General features: G+C 36.1%; 1 protein-coding gene and 1 pseudogene across 4 annotated transcripts in view; both read right to left on the bottom strand.

Annotated features, from left to right (window-relative positions):
* Positions 1-16,902, bottom strand: part of AP3B1 (adaptor related protein complex 3 subunit beta 1) — a 275,250-nt gene that overhangs the window by 130,062 nt on the left and 128,286 nt on the right. For all 4 annotated transcript variants that reach the window (XM_027100769.1, XM_027100771.1, XM_027100772.1 and 1 more), the window contains exons 13-14: positions 16,047-16,179; positions 8,778-8,887 (exon numbers count right to left, since the gene is read on the bottom strand). In XM_027100769.1, coding sequence (XP_026956570.1) covers positions 8,778-8,887; positions 16,047-16,179 — 243 coding nt within the window. The remainder of the gene's footprint in view (positions 1-8,777; positions 8,888-16,046; positions 16,180-16,902) is intronic.
* Positions 19-4,148, bottom strand: LOC113617400 (52 kDa repressor of the inhibitor of the protein kinase pseudogene; annotated as a pseudogene).

Here is a 16,902-nt window from a genome sequence, read left to right as displayed (position 1 = left end):
ACCCTCCCCAATTTTTAAATTCTTGTTGGTATTCACTTAATGTCTCTTTCCCTACTTTCTTACTTTCAACCTTTATCACTTTGATTATGGTGTTTTAATTATAAATGGCCTCAATCTGGCTTTTGTTTTTCATTCCAATTTGAAAGTCTGTCTTCTAATGAGAGAATGCAATCCATTCATATTCAGAGTAGGATGTATTTGATTTTTACTCTTCCATCTTACTTCTTGATTTTAACTGTTCCATTTTAATTTTTAAAAATTTATTATTTACTTTACATTTTGCTTTTCTTTTTTTCCTTTTGTGAATTTGGAATTCCCACCATATTTTGTATTCCACTAATAGTTATCTTCTATCTGACAAAAACAGAAAAACAAGCTTTGCTATATAGATTTGTGAGAAAGTATGTACTTGGCTAATATTCCAACAACTGCCGTAGAGAAAGTCGATGCAATCAAACATTTTCCTGAGCCCCATACAGGGACATAATCAAACACAACAAATTCTTCTTCCAGGAAAGTCTGTGGTTTGCTTGATATGGGCCTTATATACCGCCACAGGTTTCATGTATAAGCAGCTGCATTCTCCTGAAAGCCCTAACACTCCCTTGCCTTTGCGTCTTCCTTTCTAACAAGAGCAGAACAAGCTTAAAAGCACAAGTTTTAACTAAATTCTGCACAAGATGATGGGGAATACAGAACTCCACATTCCTATTTCTTTCTCATAACCAGACACACATTTCTCCATCATTCTTTATACACAAGGAATTAACTGTTTTCCCTACCAAAACCCACTGTTTTCACCCTAAGATAAGCTATTTTCACCTTACTATTTTTTAAACAAAATTCACGTTTTATTTAGGTTGAAATAAACTATACAAAATTGATTTTCTTCACCAAAAATAACAGCAATATTTTCTGTATTATTCCTAGATAAACTACAAAACACTTATTTTTGTAGTTTTTCTACGTTTTGCTTGTAAATCAAGATGAGGCAGTAGATACAGTCTTGGAAAAAAACCAAGAAAACAAACAAATTGGTTGTCAGTATCCATGGCCTCTGATCCTGTCTTGCCCATGAAACAGAAGTGTTCAAAAAGCTTATGAGGATGTAGGCTCAATAAAGGAATAGAATGTAAACAGCAACAACCAGATGTGGAACAACAATGGCAGGCTCTTCCATTCAAACTTTAACTATAATTTGTTCCTTTAACTTCATTTGATAAAGACAGAATCTACACTGAAATTCTTGTTTGGCGAGCTCACACATTTCTCTTACAGTCAGATAATTTTCTTAACTGTCCCTTACGGATTTTTAACAGCATACTTAAAACTCCTACCATTCAAAGGTCAGTCATGAGGTTCATTGTAACATTTTATAAAATGTATTCCTTCCTCCCATACCTCCTCAAAATTTATTTCTTCAAAGAACTGATAACTCAATCCCTGACAACTGGATCCACAGCGATAAATATTATGTCTAAAATAACTAATACAATTCCAAAGTGCCATTAGCAGAGATCACACAGAGTGTAACGTGGTACTTTCAATGCTATCTTCTGGAAGAACAGTTAGGTCTCCAAAGCATGGGAGTTCAAACGGGCCATTTAAACAGGCGGATTATCAATGACTAATGTACTCAATGGGAGGCCTACAGATCAAGATATTCAGTGATTAAGTGGCCTACGTACACCTTACAACTTTTCTGTAAGATATTTTCAAATTTCTGACAGATTTTTTTCAAATATCAAATATAAGAGAAAGCCTATTTTAAAAGTCTCTTAGGTATTTTCAATGGTTTCTGAATTATCTGTAGGGAGCTCTGACTTACTTGTATAGAGTTTGATATATGTATCCACCATTAAATCCAAATCGTGTTTTATATCAAAATTTATGTTAAGCAAAGCCAAGTTACTTGACCTTTGGTCTTTCAAAGTGTTCCTCAGGTATGCTTTGAGATGATTTCGCCCATTTTCATAGCATTCATTCTCAACCTTTGTCACAGGAAGAATACACAGGACCTTCAGCAATGCATAAACATTAGGGAAAAACTCGATGTCTGGCAGATGAAGGGCTTCATAAATAGTGGATGGAAGTTCTATATGTTTCCCTCTGTGTTTCCACTTGATTCTCCAACAATGCATCATGCTCCTCTGATGTACTGAATTTGAGCTGTCCCATGACAGAGGGTACCAGAGATAAGCATTTAAGAGCTTTGAGGTGCTGTTCTGAGAATGTATCTTTCAGTTCCTGAATAACGTGTTTCACTGTTGGAACACTTAAGAGTTTATAGTAACTCGCAGAGGTTAGCTGAGATTTCAGGTTACTGTACTGAGCTCTGCGAAATTTCCCTGGGAGTTTCATCTGAATATCAAGTTTGGTTGCCAAATTTGTGGCTTCTTCAAACTAAAATTCATGATAAACTTCGATATTTTCCATCACTTCATTTAATGAATGCAGCACTGCAGTCAAACTGCTGGCTGCAAAGAAGGCATCAGAGGTTTGCCCCTGAAGATTTTTCCCAAAGGCTCTTGTAAAAGATAGAACATTTTTAAGAACAACAATGGTAACAATGAAATCAAAATCTGTTACCGCACTACAGAGTACCAACGCTTGGCCAGCTATACAGTTATTCCATCTAACATTTGTGTCACTAATTATACCATCTAAACACGAAACAAGTGCTGGTAGGAGGTCCACTAAGATTCCAAACGCATCATGCCTGCCTGTCCACTGAGAATAGCAAATTTCCTTCAGTTCTTTGCCCCTTTCTTCACTGTTCTGAAAGAGGACAGAAATTACATTGTAAAGCTCTAAAAGCAGTTGTGGTGACTGATGGAAAAAAGAACAAACTTCCTCAATTGTTCCTAATGCGACAGACACTCCCGTAACAGGCACTGATTTTGCCAACCACATATTTAAGGCACAGGAAGAGCAGAGTGTGTAGATAGCTTGGGGATATTTCTCTAAAAGTCTAGAAGCAACAACTTTCACTTTGGAAGAAAATCCACTGGACACAATGTAAGCCTGGCCATGACAGTACTCCACGTTTAATCCCCACTTCTCAGTTATCGTAGTGTGAAATTTCACAGCCAAAATTTCTGCATCGGCTTCATAAGGCAGGAAGCCCACAGATTCCTCTCTCAGGTTGTGAGCTTCGTCAACAAACCTCACCAACACAGGCAGGTGCTCTTCCTCTGCTATGTCCACCACATCATCAGTGACGATGGAAAAGAAGTGAGAGTCTCACTTCCCTGAGGGTTTCTTCCCGAATGCAGCTCTCACAGATCTCTAGCATCTGTTTTTGCTGTGTTTTCAAACAGAACAATGTGTTAACTGCCATTGTCTCAAAGCGCTTTCTCAGAACCTCTTCACCAGAACTGATCCGGCACTCCAGCAGTGCCTGAAGGTTATGAGGAGTAAAGAGACCTTCTGGGATTTCATCAGCTTCATGTCCATCCAGAGGTATGTTCTGTTTCCCCATAAGAATTAAAATTTCAAATAAAGATTTTAAGTATTCTTTGTTTTCCTTCTCTTCAAGGGTTAAAGGTAAAATGTCTTCATCCTGCTCTTCACCCCCTTCTTCTGCACTGGGGTCCTGAGCATTGCCGTTGTTTATTTCCTTATGTTTTGGTTCCTGTTCAGAAGTTTCATCAATTTTCTTCTGTTTCAGTGTCCTGATTTCATCTTCACTCAATTCTTTTATTCGTTTTTTCTGTGTCTGTGTGGATTATTCAAATGGTTGGTAAGATCAAATATTGTTGGTATTGCATTATCTCGAAGAACTGCCCTGTAAGGACTAGTTCTACGGATCATATAAGTCTCAAAGTGTTTGGCACACAATCGGTAATGTTAAATTAGTTGATCAGGCGTTTTAACTTCTAAGTCGGCTCTCCTACAATTCTCCACTAACTTCTGGCATCTGGCTGGATCCCGCGGGAACCTGAAAAAGGCCAGGTCCGACTGCGTGCTCTTCCACGTGCAGCTGGGGGCCATGCAGAAGCTCCACATCCTCGTCTGCCCGCCGGCCGGCCCAGCCCTCCCCTCCCCCTTCCTCAGGCAGCCCGCCTGCCCGTCGGGGATGGGGAGGGGAGACAGGCCGGTGTGCCAGGAGGTGGGGGGCACCTTACTACTTTTTAAACACAAGATGAGAATATGAAAATAATTTCACTTCTCTCCCCTCTCTTCCTCCCATGAGACCTTCAAAACACATTTATTCCACCCCAATCCCACCCTACCCCTAGATTTTCTGATTGTTCAATATTTTTAGTTCCAGATTATTAGAATTTCCCTTATATTATGGCCCTTCTTTTTCAAGAGTTCTCAGCACTTTTGTTAGACATTCCTAGTCTATCTTCATACATTCTAATTATGTGTATAAATATATACATATATTTGTGTATCTCTATTCTTTGATTTCCCCAAACTAGAGTTCACTGCTGTGGTTCATTAGTTCTTGCTTAGAAAAGTGGTTCTTACTAGATGATGTAACACTTGTCTAAAAGGTATCTAAATACCTGTAGGAGTATTTGTGATTGTTACAATGACTAAAAATACTACTGAAATTTGATGCTTGGTACACAGGGACGCTGGATGTCTATCTCAGTAGACTTGAGGAAAAGATTTTACCCTCTTATCTCCCATCAATAGATCACTGACAAATAATGTCAAACATCTGTTCCACATATGGGCAAATATGGACCAATCTAATGCCTAATTTCTCAATGATTTAGGGAAATCAAAAGGAAACAACAATAAAGTCCTGGCCAGGTCAGTGAGTAGGCAAGTGAATTGAATACAAAAAAGAGAGACTAGAAATGGAAAACAGATACAGCATGATGTATTGGTTAAGAAAGCAGACCTACTAGCTATGTGACCTTAGGCAAGTTACTTAACCTCTCTGTGCCTCAATTTTCTTTTATGTAAAATATACAGAATAGAACGTACCTTTCAGAGTTGTTATTAAAATTAATGATTTATATTTTTAAGGTGCTTAGAATAGTGCCTGGCATATGATTAGCACTACAGGAGTTATGTTAAATAAATTAGTAAAATAGAATTGAAGCAACAAGGATGCTTACTAAATTCAAACCTTATCATTAAGTCTGTCTTCCTCAAAAACTTTAAATATAGCCAAGATCATAATTACAGCTTACATGAAGCTCTGTTTTAAATGTTTCAAATATGTTGACTCATTTATTCCTCACAACAGATCTATAGTTATTAGTACTACGGTTCCCATTTTACAGAGAAGAAAACTGGAGCAGGGGGAAGTCAAGTATTGCTTAAGATCACAAAGCTAGTAAAAGGCAGAGACTAAATTTGAACACAACTCATCTGGTTTTCAAATCCACTCTCTTAGCCTCTCATACACAGTCTTTGTAATAAGTCCTGACTTTGATGATTAATCAACAATAACAGTAGATATGAAGACAAAGAACAGTGGTGAGAATGTGGTAGAAGATCAGATGCTAAGTGACCCTGTGAGTATTATTCTTAGCTTTAAGATAAATGTGTAACTGCCCTGCAAGCTTTAATAACACTCTGAAGCAAAGAAAACTTTGCCACTAGAGAGATTAAAAATTGGTGCTGACTAGTACGTTCCAAACCTAGCCATCTATTACCTTTAACTATACAAATATGATCCCTCTGAACAGACTCTGAGTATAGATTACCCCATCTTCAAACAAGGAAGAAGGGTGACCCTTGCACAACACGTGTTTGAGCTGCATGGGTCCACTTACACGCAGATTTTTTTTTTTTTTCCAAAAAACATAGAGTCGCAGGTTTTGCATATGCAGATTCAACCAACCTGGATCAAAATTTCCACCCCCGGTTGGTTGAGTCTGTGGATGCAAAACTTACGAATATGAGGGCTGGCTGTAATATACTGCCCCCTCCTTAAACTACAACCCCTCTAGTTAGGAACATTAGCTGTCAAACTAACCAACATTCAAGGGACAGGCAGAGCAAAAGACAAACACAATGGAGAAGAGTTTGAAGAAAAACCAGACAGAAGCAATGGAGAGAATGTCTCAAAAGGGAAGCAGTGGTCAGAGAAATCAAATGCTAATGAAAGATCAAGAAAGATGTGGACAGCAAATTATCCACTGGATTTAATAAAAGGAGATAGTCAATGACCTTGCAAAAGGAGAAGTAGTGGAGTGTCAAAATCAGACTGTGGTAAAGCAATTATACCCCAATAAAGATGTTAAAAAAAAAAAAAATCAGACTGTGATGGGTTGACGAGTTGAAGGTAAGGAAATAAAAAAAAAAAAAAATTCTTTTCAGGTAATTCTTCCAAAAACTTTAGTTCTAAAGGAAGAAGAGAATGAAATAGGACACATAACAATAACAGCTAACACACGGTGCTGTGTGACAGGCAATGTTCTAAGAGCTTTACATTTCTTAACTAACACAATACTTTCAATAACATAGGTTCTTTTACCCTCACCATTTTATATTGGTGGGCAAAGTGATGGGCAAAGTGAAGTATAGCGATATTAATGTAAGGACATGTAATGTGACAGAACAAAAATTAATATTTATTTTTAAATTTAATTTAATTTTTAAACAACTTCAGATGTATAGAAAACTTACAAGAAGAATAAAAGGAATTTCTGAATACCCTTCACCCACATTTCCCAAATGTCAACATTTTACTACATTTGCTCTAGCTTTTTACATATACAAACACATTTTGGTTTCCAAATCACTCAAAGTTGTAGATATGCCCTAATACTCTGAAATACTTCAGTGTAAACTACCTAAAAAAAGGAATGCTCTTATATAACGAACACAGTAGAATTATTTAAAAACCAGGAAACTGAACACTGAACCAATACTATCAACTATTCTAAAGATTTTATTGAGATTTTTCCAATTATTCCTATAAAATCCTTTATAGCAAAAGAAAATCCAAAATTATGTTACATAGAGTTGTCAATCCTTCTAATCTCTTTTAACCTGCAAAATTCCTGAGTTTTTCTTTCCATTTTATGATATTAGCATTTTTAAAGACTGTAAGACAATTATTTTGTAGAATACCCTCATTTGGTTTTGTCTCATGATTAGATTCAAGTTATTCAGTTTTGGCAGGAATTCAACAGACTTGATGCTGAGTTCTATTTGGTGTATCTTATCAGAAGGTACATAATCCCATTTCTGGCAATGATAACAATGTTCATTTGGTTCAGGTAGTGTCTGCTAGGCTTCTCCATTGTAAAGTCAAAAGTCAATAATTTGCCCTTTTAAATTAAGAATAACTTATGAGGTTATTTATACCTTGAAAGTATGCAAATATCCTGTTACTACTCAAGTTTTCACTCCCTAGTTTTCAGCATTTGTTAATGATTCTCGCGTGAATCAATTACTGTTGTGATGGCTATTCTAATTCCATCTTTTTTTTTTTTTTTTTTTTTTGCGGTACGCGGGCCTCTCACTGCTGTGGCCTCTCCCGTTGTGGAGCACAGGCTCCGGACGTGCAGGCCCAGCGGCCACGGCTCACGGGCCCAGCCGCTCTTGCAGCATGTGGGATCCTCCTGGACCGGGGCACGAACCCGTATCCCCTGCATCGGCAGGCGGACTCTCAACCACTGCGCCACCAGGGAAGCCCTCTAATTCCATCCTTTGTTCTTCTATAATTATTAGTTGTTTTTGCATTGTAAGGAAGAACTTCCCTTCCTCCTTACTCATTCATTAATTCATCCATTCAAGTGTGGATTCAGAGATTCTTACCCTATTCAATAGGTTATAATCCTTTTACCATCATTTATTTTGTTGCTCAAATTAGCCAGTAGGGGCTCCTTTAAGCTGGCTCTTGTATCTTTCTGACACGTCTCTACCATTCTGTGAGCACTGTCTTGTTTTTATGGCCCAACAAGATGTTCCAAGATTATCTTCTTTCCTTGCCCTAGCTCAGAAATCAGCCATTTCTCTAAGGAGCCCTGGTTCCTTTAAAAAATGCTGAATGGAATTTAAAAACCAAAGTCCACCATAAAAGGGGATGCAGTACTACATTCTACAACATGCGTGAACCTTGAAAACACTCTAAGTGAAAAAAGCCAGACAGAAAAGGCCACTTATTATATGATTCCATTTGTATGAAATGTCCAGAATAAGCAAATCCATAGCGACAGAGAGCAGATTAGTGGTTGTCAGGGGCTGCAGTAACGGGAGGATCAGGAGTTTCACGTTAGGAACTTGATTTTAGGGATGATGAAAACGTTCTGGAATTACAGAGTGGTCATGGTTGCACAACCTTGTGAATATACCAAAAACCACTGAGTTATGTACTTAAAAGCGTGAATTTTATGGTATGAAATTATACCTCAATTAAAAAAAAAAACCCAAGATCTGGGCACTAGGTGTGCTCAGTGGTACTGGGGTTTTTATTGCATGTAGGTCCTCTTAAAGGACAGCATTAGGAAACAGATGTTTGTATACTCATGTACAAATTCATATGTGTACATACAAATGTGTGTAGACACACACATACATGCATATACACTCCAACACATCTAGCTATCTATAGAAAAACCCATGAAGTTCACACCGATATCTCCAATTCCAAGCCAATACTGCAGTATTTATTGTATCCTTCCCTTTTTTCAGATTTGTGATTCCCTTCCACAACAGTGTGGAATCTTAGAACAAGGAGAGTTCAGCTCTCTTCACCATTATACTTCAGTATGTCTGTTTATTTTAACAAAACTATAATTTACTGAATAAAATTCAGCTGAATTGGTACTAAAAGCAAAGATCTCTTAATTGGTACTCACAGTGATACTGTCCAAGAGTTTGGCCATATGTTTAATAATTTCACCATGTTGTATGGGTTGCATCTGCAGTAATTTCTTAATAACAACCACACTTTCAGCAACAACTATTTCTGAAAAAAAAATTCACATTATGCATATTAAATATGTATAATTCAATTCAAACTCATTATTCTTGGTAAAATGTAAATTTAAATTAGCAAAACATTCTACATGTCTTAAATGACTAGGTGAAAACTATAACCATGAGTATACATCTAAATTTTGGGGGTGAACCTTCAACTAAAGTAGGAGAGTAAAAAAATAAATAAATAAAAATAAAGTAGGAGAGTATACTTTAATTTCTAACTTCTGTTGCTGTCTCCTAGCTTCTGATATCCCTTTCTAATCTCTGCTTCTTTAATTCAGAAAAGCAAAGTGAGGTTAGATTACACAATCACCATAATGTTCAACTGTCTCTGACGTTTAATCACAGCTCTCAAATACTGTTCTTTGATTCCTAGCAGTTATATAGTGGTAATCAAATACTTAGAATCTACATAACATTTTTTCAATTCTAAAGAAAATAGCAAACTTTAAAAAAATTCCTTAAGTGGTATGTCTAGAAAAGTGAGTATCACGTATTATTAGTAGTAGAAAAGGTGTTACTATAGAAATAGCCAGAAAGGGTCGGCTTGTGAGCTAAACCGTTTCCATTTGATGCATGAATCCACTCTCCGCATTTCTTGGCCCAACTCTGTGCCCTTAGAGGCTGACTTCTGTGGACTGTATCAACCAGATTCCTTTGTCCCTCACTTACAGGTATGTTTAGCCAATAGGAAGCACCAGCAAGAAATCAGGGGGCAGGAGAGAATATTTATTACCCTGGATCCCTCTCCTGCCAGACCTCCCTGGCAGTGCTAGCATTCCTCTATCGAAGGTTTCAGTTCCTATGAGTGGCTCTCTCCTTCAGGGTCTGTTAAGTGTCCCGACTCCTCAAACCGCTTCACTTCAATTCTACATATGGTAACGGCTTCCCACCTTGCTACCCTGCGAGCCCCAGGGTGTTACAGTATACCTTGTTGGTTTCCCTTAATCCCACCTACAATTTATAAATAAACAGTTCTTTCATTAAATTCTCTTCAGTTGTCCCTTTTAAGTCATCTGTTTCTTGCCAGGGCCTTAACTAATATAGTAATTGGTACTAGGAGTGGCTCTGGGAAGCAGATCCTCAAATTGGGATTCTGAGATTGAGTTATCACAGGCTAACCACTGGTCCCGAGTTACGATTTTAGTGGCAACGGTAGAGAATGTCATAAACTAGTAAGAGCACCTGACCTAATGGAATGAATCTTATATAAATGATTACTAATGTTACTGATGCCAAAGAAATACACCAACACTGCCTTTACTTATTATTCTGGCATTTTTATTAACTGAGATTCATGGATATTAGAGATTCCCCAGGCAAACACATAGGTTTATTTTAATATTATTCTGGAAATATACCATGACTTGTGTTTTGTTACTCTTTTTCTCTGAAATACATTTTCTTATCTAGCCTCGTTTAAGTATATAAGCAAAAGTTTTTATCGTTCTAATTATTATTAAACATATATACTTCATATTATATATATGTGTGTACATACACACACACACACACACACACACCCCTCTTTCTCCCTGGGAATGATACATTAATATTTCATAATGTTTCAGTTTACAAAATGATATATTTCTTTTTAATTCTCACAATAACATGTGGTAGGTACCTTATTATCATCATCTTAAAGATGAAGAAAGAGAAATGCACTGAAGAATTCAAACTCAGAACCAGAATGTACCATTCTATCTCTAATGTTCTATGTTACTATGAGCGGGTATTACTTTTATAAAGACCACCTCTTGGAGCTATGAGGAAAACAGAAACAAATCAGAATGAGACTCTGCCCTCATCAAACTTACACTCTGCTAGGAAACATTAAGTGGTTAAGTAAGCAATTACCATGCAAAGTAAAGTATGGTTAAGTGTGGTTTTAAAGAATCCATAGTAAAAAATGTATCTTTTTAAAATATATTATTGCAAAACTAGCCTAAATTAAAAAAAGTTATATAATTTTAATTATTCACATGTAGAGGCAGGGTTGGCTATAGTTGAAATAAACTTGGCATTATTTACCCTTTGGTGGCACCTTGGTTTCCTATTGTTGCTGTTATAGATTACCACAAACTTAGTGGCTTCAAGCAACACAAATTTATCATTTTACAGTTCTGGAGCCAGAATTTAACACAAGTCTTATGGAGCTAAAATCAAGGTGTTAACAGGACTAAGTTCTCCACAGAGGTTCTAAGGGGAAATCTGTTCTTTGCCTTTTCAAAATTTTAGAGGCTACCCACATTCCTTGGCTCAAGGCCCCCTGCCAGCAAGGACATCATTCTAGCCTCTGCTTTTGACATCTGACTTTCTTGGTTACACTGGGCCCAAGATTATTGGATGAATAATCTCTCCATCTCAAGAATTTTTTTTTCTAACGTGTTAGTTTCTGCTGTATAACAAAGTGAATCAGCTATATGTATACATATATCCCCATATACCCTCCCTCTTGCGTCTCCCTATCCCACCCCTCTAGGTGGTCACAAAGCATGGAGCTGATCTCCCTGCGCCATGCAGTTGCTTCCCACTAGCTATCTATTTTACATTTGGTAGTGTATATATGTCCATGCCACTCTCTCACTTTGTCCCAGCTTACCCTTCCCCCTCTCTGGGTCCTCAAGTCCATTCTCTACGTCTGTGTCTTTATTCCTGTCCTGCCTCTAAGTTTGTCAGAACCTTTTCTTTAAAAATTTTTAAAGACTCCATATATATGTGTTAGCATACGGTATTTGTTTTTCTCTTTCTGAGTTACTTCACTATGTATAATAGACTCTAGGTCCATCCACCTCACTACAAATAATTCAATTTAGTTTCTTTTTATGGCTGAGTAATATTCCATTGTATATATACACATCTTCTTTATCCATTCATCTGTCGATGGACACTTAGGTTGCTTCCATGTCCTGGCTATTGTAAACAGTGCTACAATGAACAATGTGGTACATGACTGTTTTTGAATTATGGTTTTCTCAGGGTATATGTCCAGTAGTGGGATTGCTGGGTCATATGGTAGTTCTATTTTTAGTTTTGTAAGGAACCTCCATACTGTTCTCCATAGTAGCTGTATCAATTTACATTCCCACCAACAGTGCAGGATGGTTCCCTTTTCTCCACACCCTCTCCAGCATTTATTGTTTGCATCTCAAGAATCTTAATCACATCTGTAAAGTTCCCTTTGCCACATTAGGTAACATATTCACAGATTCCAGGCATCAGGACCTGGACATCTTAGGTGTTGGGTTGGAGGGGGAGGGTGTTATTCTACCCTACCCAGGTGCCTTCTCATTCCCTTTGGGTAATTCCACCCTACTTTTCCTTCATGCTACCTCCTGGTTTTCAAAGACCTCACTCAGTACTGCAGTGGTACTCTACCACAAGTACAAAGTGATCTTATGTTCTGGGCCTTTCCAAGCTTTCTCCTTGTCCTCAACAGAACTTAATGGTCCTCACTCTAAGAAGTATAGCCTACTACTTTTAAACATTGTAACTTTATTTTGGTAAGAACACTTAACATGAGATCTACCCTCTTAACAAATTTTTAACCATATGATACTTTACCGTTGACTGCAGGTACAATGTTGTACAGTAGATCTCCAGAGCTTATTCACCTTGCTTAACTAAAAGTGATGCCCGCTGATTAGTAGCTGCCCATTTCCCTTTTCTTCTAGCCCCTGGCAAGTACCTTTCTGTTCTTGGATTCTATGAATTTAACTATTTTAATACGTCATACAAGTAGAAACATTCAGTATTTGTCTTTCTGTGACTGGATTATTTCACTTAAGTTTCTCAAGATTAGTACAGCCTACTATTACCTTCATTTTACAAATGAGCAATCTGAAGCACAGGGAGACTGTGTAATTTATTCAAGACAACATTAACATTCAAACACAGGTAGTCTAGTTCTGCATGAGAGCAGACAGCTGGCAATTGAGTAAGTGGTCAATATACAGGAAGACTGTAGTATACTTGCTTTTTTGTTTTTTTGTTTGTTTTTGTTTTGCGGTACGCAGGCCTCTCACTGTTGTGGCCTCTCCCGTTGCGGAGCACAGGCTCCGGACGCGCAGGCTCAGCGGCCATGGCTCATGGGCCCAGCCGCTCCGCGGCATGTGGGATCTTCCTGGACCAGGGCACGAAACCATGTCCCCTGCATCGGCAGGCGGACTCTCAACCACTGCGCCACGAGGGGAGCCCTGTGGTATACTTGTTTATTATTGCCTCCCTCCATTAGGCTGTGAGCTCCTTATGGGCAGAAACTTTCTATAGGCTGACAAATATCTTATTCATCTATTCTACACATACTAAATACCTCAACTGATTCAACTTTTCAACAAATGCCTATTATATAAAACAAAACAAAACAAAAAATAGTCTTTGCCCCAATTCTTTTAGTTTACAGTAGATGGTAAGAAGGTTATTCAGACAAGCAAATTTTGCTAATATATTATCTAAAGAAAATTAACTGAGGAATTAAATTATCCTAAGTCAACTGAAATGCAGATTTCTCCTTAAGGTCTTTAAGAAATCTGTTTATCAGTGAAACTTACATAGTGATAATGGACTATTTTAGGGCAACCTTCAAGTCTGCCTACAAGTCCTGTCCATGCCAAGAAGGAAGACATCAACAACAATAAAAACCCTACAGGTCAAGAAGAATATATTAAATATATGTAAAAACAATGGAGTCTCAGTGCTGTTCCTGGGGTTGTAAGATACATTATCTAAAAAGATGATGAGGTATTCATACTAATATAAAATCAAAGAGTCATAGACCCTTAGAGGGCCAAAAGAGCTTACAGATTTTAAAGAAACTGAGGCCTCATTCACAGCATTTATTCCTAAAAGCAGATCTTTCAATAGGAAGAGAAAGGGGCTCTGTTGTAACAACTGACCATTTTAAGTTAAAAATATTATTACTTTCTTTAATGTCACTGAGCCAGTTTCCAAACTATGAAAGTGAAGCATATATGATAAACAGTTAAAGAATCAGGCAAATGATGATTGTGAAATCAGAACCTGAAAAATACAATTTAACTTTCTTAATATTCAAAGCAGAAAAAAAATCCACTGTTATAAACAGAGTTTGGTTTACCAAAAACAAAAGCCTGAACATTGAAATGTCAGAGTTTAAGTCAGTAAATCTACCTTGAGGAGTGATTATAAATTATATTAGTTTCCCATTGACTAATTAATAAAATGATCTATTCGTCCCTTAAAAGTACTACAGGGTATAGAATATTCATCTTCTAAATCAAAGTCAATAAAAAATTAAGAGTCTGGGATTAACATATATACATAACTATAAATAAAACAGATAATCAACAAGGACCTACTGTATAGCACAAAGAACTCTACTTAATATTCTGTAACAGCCTAAATGGGAAAACAGTCTGAAAAAGAATAAATATATGTATATGTATAACTGGATCACTTTGTTGTACACTTGAAACAAACGTAACATTGTAAATCAACTATACGGCAATATAAAATAAAAATTTTTTGAAAATAGATAAAAGCAAAACTTGCTAAAAAGAAAAAAGTACTACAGGGGTACAGAATATTCATCTTTTAAATCAAAGTCAATAAAAAACAGTTTTTGAGAAATTAATGTGTTAGAAAGCCTAAGTAGAAACAACTGCTTTAAAATCCAGCTTGAAAATTTCACATGAGAAAAAGTGGTCAAAATATAAAATTGACAAACCTTAGATCCATTTTGTATTTGAAAGAACTAGCCAGCATTCTAACTGATTTGTGGTGCTTTTTGTAAGCAATCAAATTGAAGTGTGTCTTAGAAAGTCATTATTAAAGACATAGGAAAATGAAAACATATTTTTTAACTCACATTTTAAAGTGTGACATAGAAATAGAGACAAAGAGGATGTTATTGTTAAAAGTAGAAATAGATGAAATGGATGACATTTAGCACCCTATCCTCTGTAGTTACCTTCTACAGGCAATTTTTTAAAAAAATCTATTTCCTTGATAATTTTTCTTGCCACTTATTTGAAGTTATAATACTGCATACAGAAAAACGTTCTATCCGTCATAATATCTTGAATTTACAGGTTAAAATTTATAATTTTATGCTTACAGGAAACATCATTCTTATTTGGGGATAAATTTTGTTTCAAATTATTTTCGTTAGAAGTATTTACAATAATATTACAGCTTTCTAGAGATCTACATCTGGAAAAAGACAATTAGGCATAACGTAGTAAAAAGTTACTTTTCAAATAAAATATAAAAAGTAATCAATTTTGTTATGTTTCACCTTATGGTTGCTATGTCATATATGCCTGGGTCTAGATATGACATAATTATATTTAGAATTCCACAAATAATTTCAATAACTTTACACAGAAAATTATGCTTTTCCTAAAAAAAATCCCGTGTTAATCTCATTTTAATTAAATAAATTATTTTAAAGGTGAAAGCTGAATCATTTTTCTTTCTTTCTTCAAAAGGTCTCATTTATTCTAAAGCCATATCATAGAAATAACGGACATTTACCACAGAAAGTATGAAATCTAGATTATGTATTTTACTGGATATTACCTATCCAGTTTTACAAAATGTTTAGATACTGTTTGGCTTAAAAACATGAAGCTGTTCCAAACTGATGACTTTTAAATCTAATTAATCTTGAATATAAAATTATTAAGTGACTTTCTGGAAAAAAAACTTTGAAGTTACACATTTACATACTTTTTTGATCTACCTTTTATAACTTCTCATGTTGTAAAGTCATTTGCCTGCTTTTAGCACCCTCTGCAGGTGAACCAATATTATACATAGCATATGTCATTAAAAAGCAGTAAAATAGAACCTTTGTGGAAAGGGTGCAATGAAGGTGATTAAATTGTGAAGAAATAAAATAAACAAATTATACTGTCTTAGTTCTGGTCAGGTAAGAAAATTCTGTTTGTAAGTTAATTATCTAATTTACTAAAACAACAACAAAAAACTGTGTGTGTGTGTGCGCATAGTTCAAAAGATAAAGTGTTACTATTCACTGTAACCATGCTACTGACATACAGGAAAAACTAAAATGCAATACTAAAAAAGAAGCTACAATCTGTAGATCATACCAAGAATATTCAAATGAGAAATTATTTGAAAATAAAATGAAGCTGTCAACTTACCATCCCTGTTGGACAGCAGACACACCAGGCCAGTAAGGCACGTGTCAGTGACTTCTGAGATGTTGGTGGCACATCTGCCTATAGTTTGAATAGTGGCTGCTGCAAACTGTTTATCCTGGCTTTTCACATAGGTCTAAAAAATTATCTCAGTTAGTTCATACATTGGCACTATCAAGTGAACAAACAAATCCCTAATATATTAAGCTCTGTCAGAATATAAGAATTCTAGAATACATAATCTTCTCATCTAAAGGCATAACAAGAGGTCCAACTCCTGAATTAATTTAGTTCTGCTTTTTCACTTAAAGAATGTGGCTACAGAAGAGGCACATTTTCAAGCCAGGTTCATTCACCTGTGGCTACAGTGGCTTGTGACTCCAGAAGAGATAGTGGGGAGCAGTCACCCAAGGACAGCAATTAGTTTAAGTGCAAGGTTGAAAGAGATGATGAGAACCCTCTCTTTGGAGGTTTCAGTTCATTTAACCAGCAGCATCTGTGAATCTATGAAAAAAGCGTTGCTTTTTCAGAGCTACTAAAGCTAAAAATTGGGAGAAGAGGAGGAAAAGGATCAATATGCTACTGATAAACATTTTATACTTTCAAAATGGTATCTGAATGTTAGTAAACTGCAATAGCTACAGTTAGTAGCATTTCAATAAAGACTTTATAAATACTTGATTTGCAACAAAATAAAACACCACACTTTTGAAAGAGATTTTCTTGAAAAGAATGCTTTAAAAATACACTGTAAACCATATATTTATATAAACTTAAAAAGAAATTAATCACTTATTTATTACAGACCTAAAGAATTTCACTTTGGTTATAACTTTCCTAATTTAAAAACTAAGCTTTT

Source organism: Aethalodelphis obliquidens, unplaced genomic scaffold (genome assembly GCF_003676395.1).
Source record: "Aethalodelphis obliquidens isolate GAN/ISIS:26980383/991018 unplaced genomic scaffold, ASM367639v1 scaffold4, whole genome shotgun sequence".
In the NCBI taxonomy this organism is placed as follows: Eukaryota; Metazoa; Chordata; class Mammalia; order Artiodactyla; family Delphinidae; genus Aethalodelphis; species Aethalodelphis obliquidens.
Note: the sequence above shows the minus strand (reverse complement) of the source record. Positions and strands in the feature narration are given on the sequence as shown.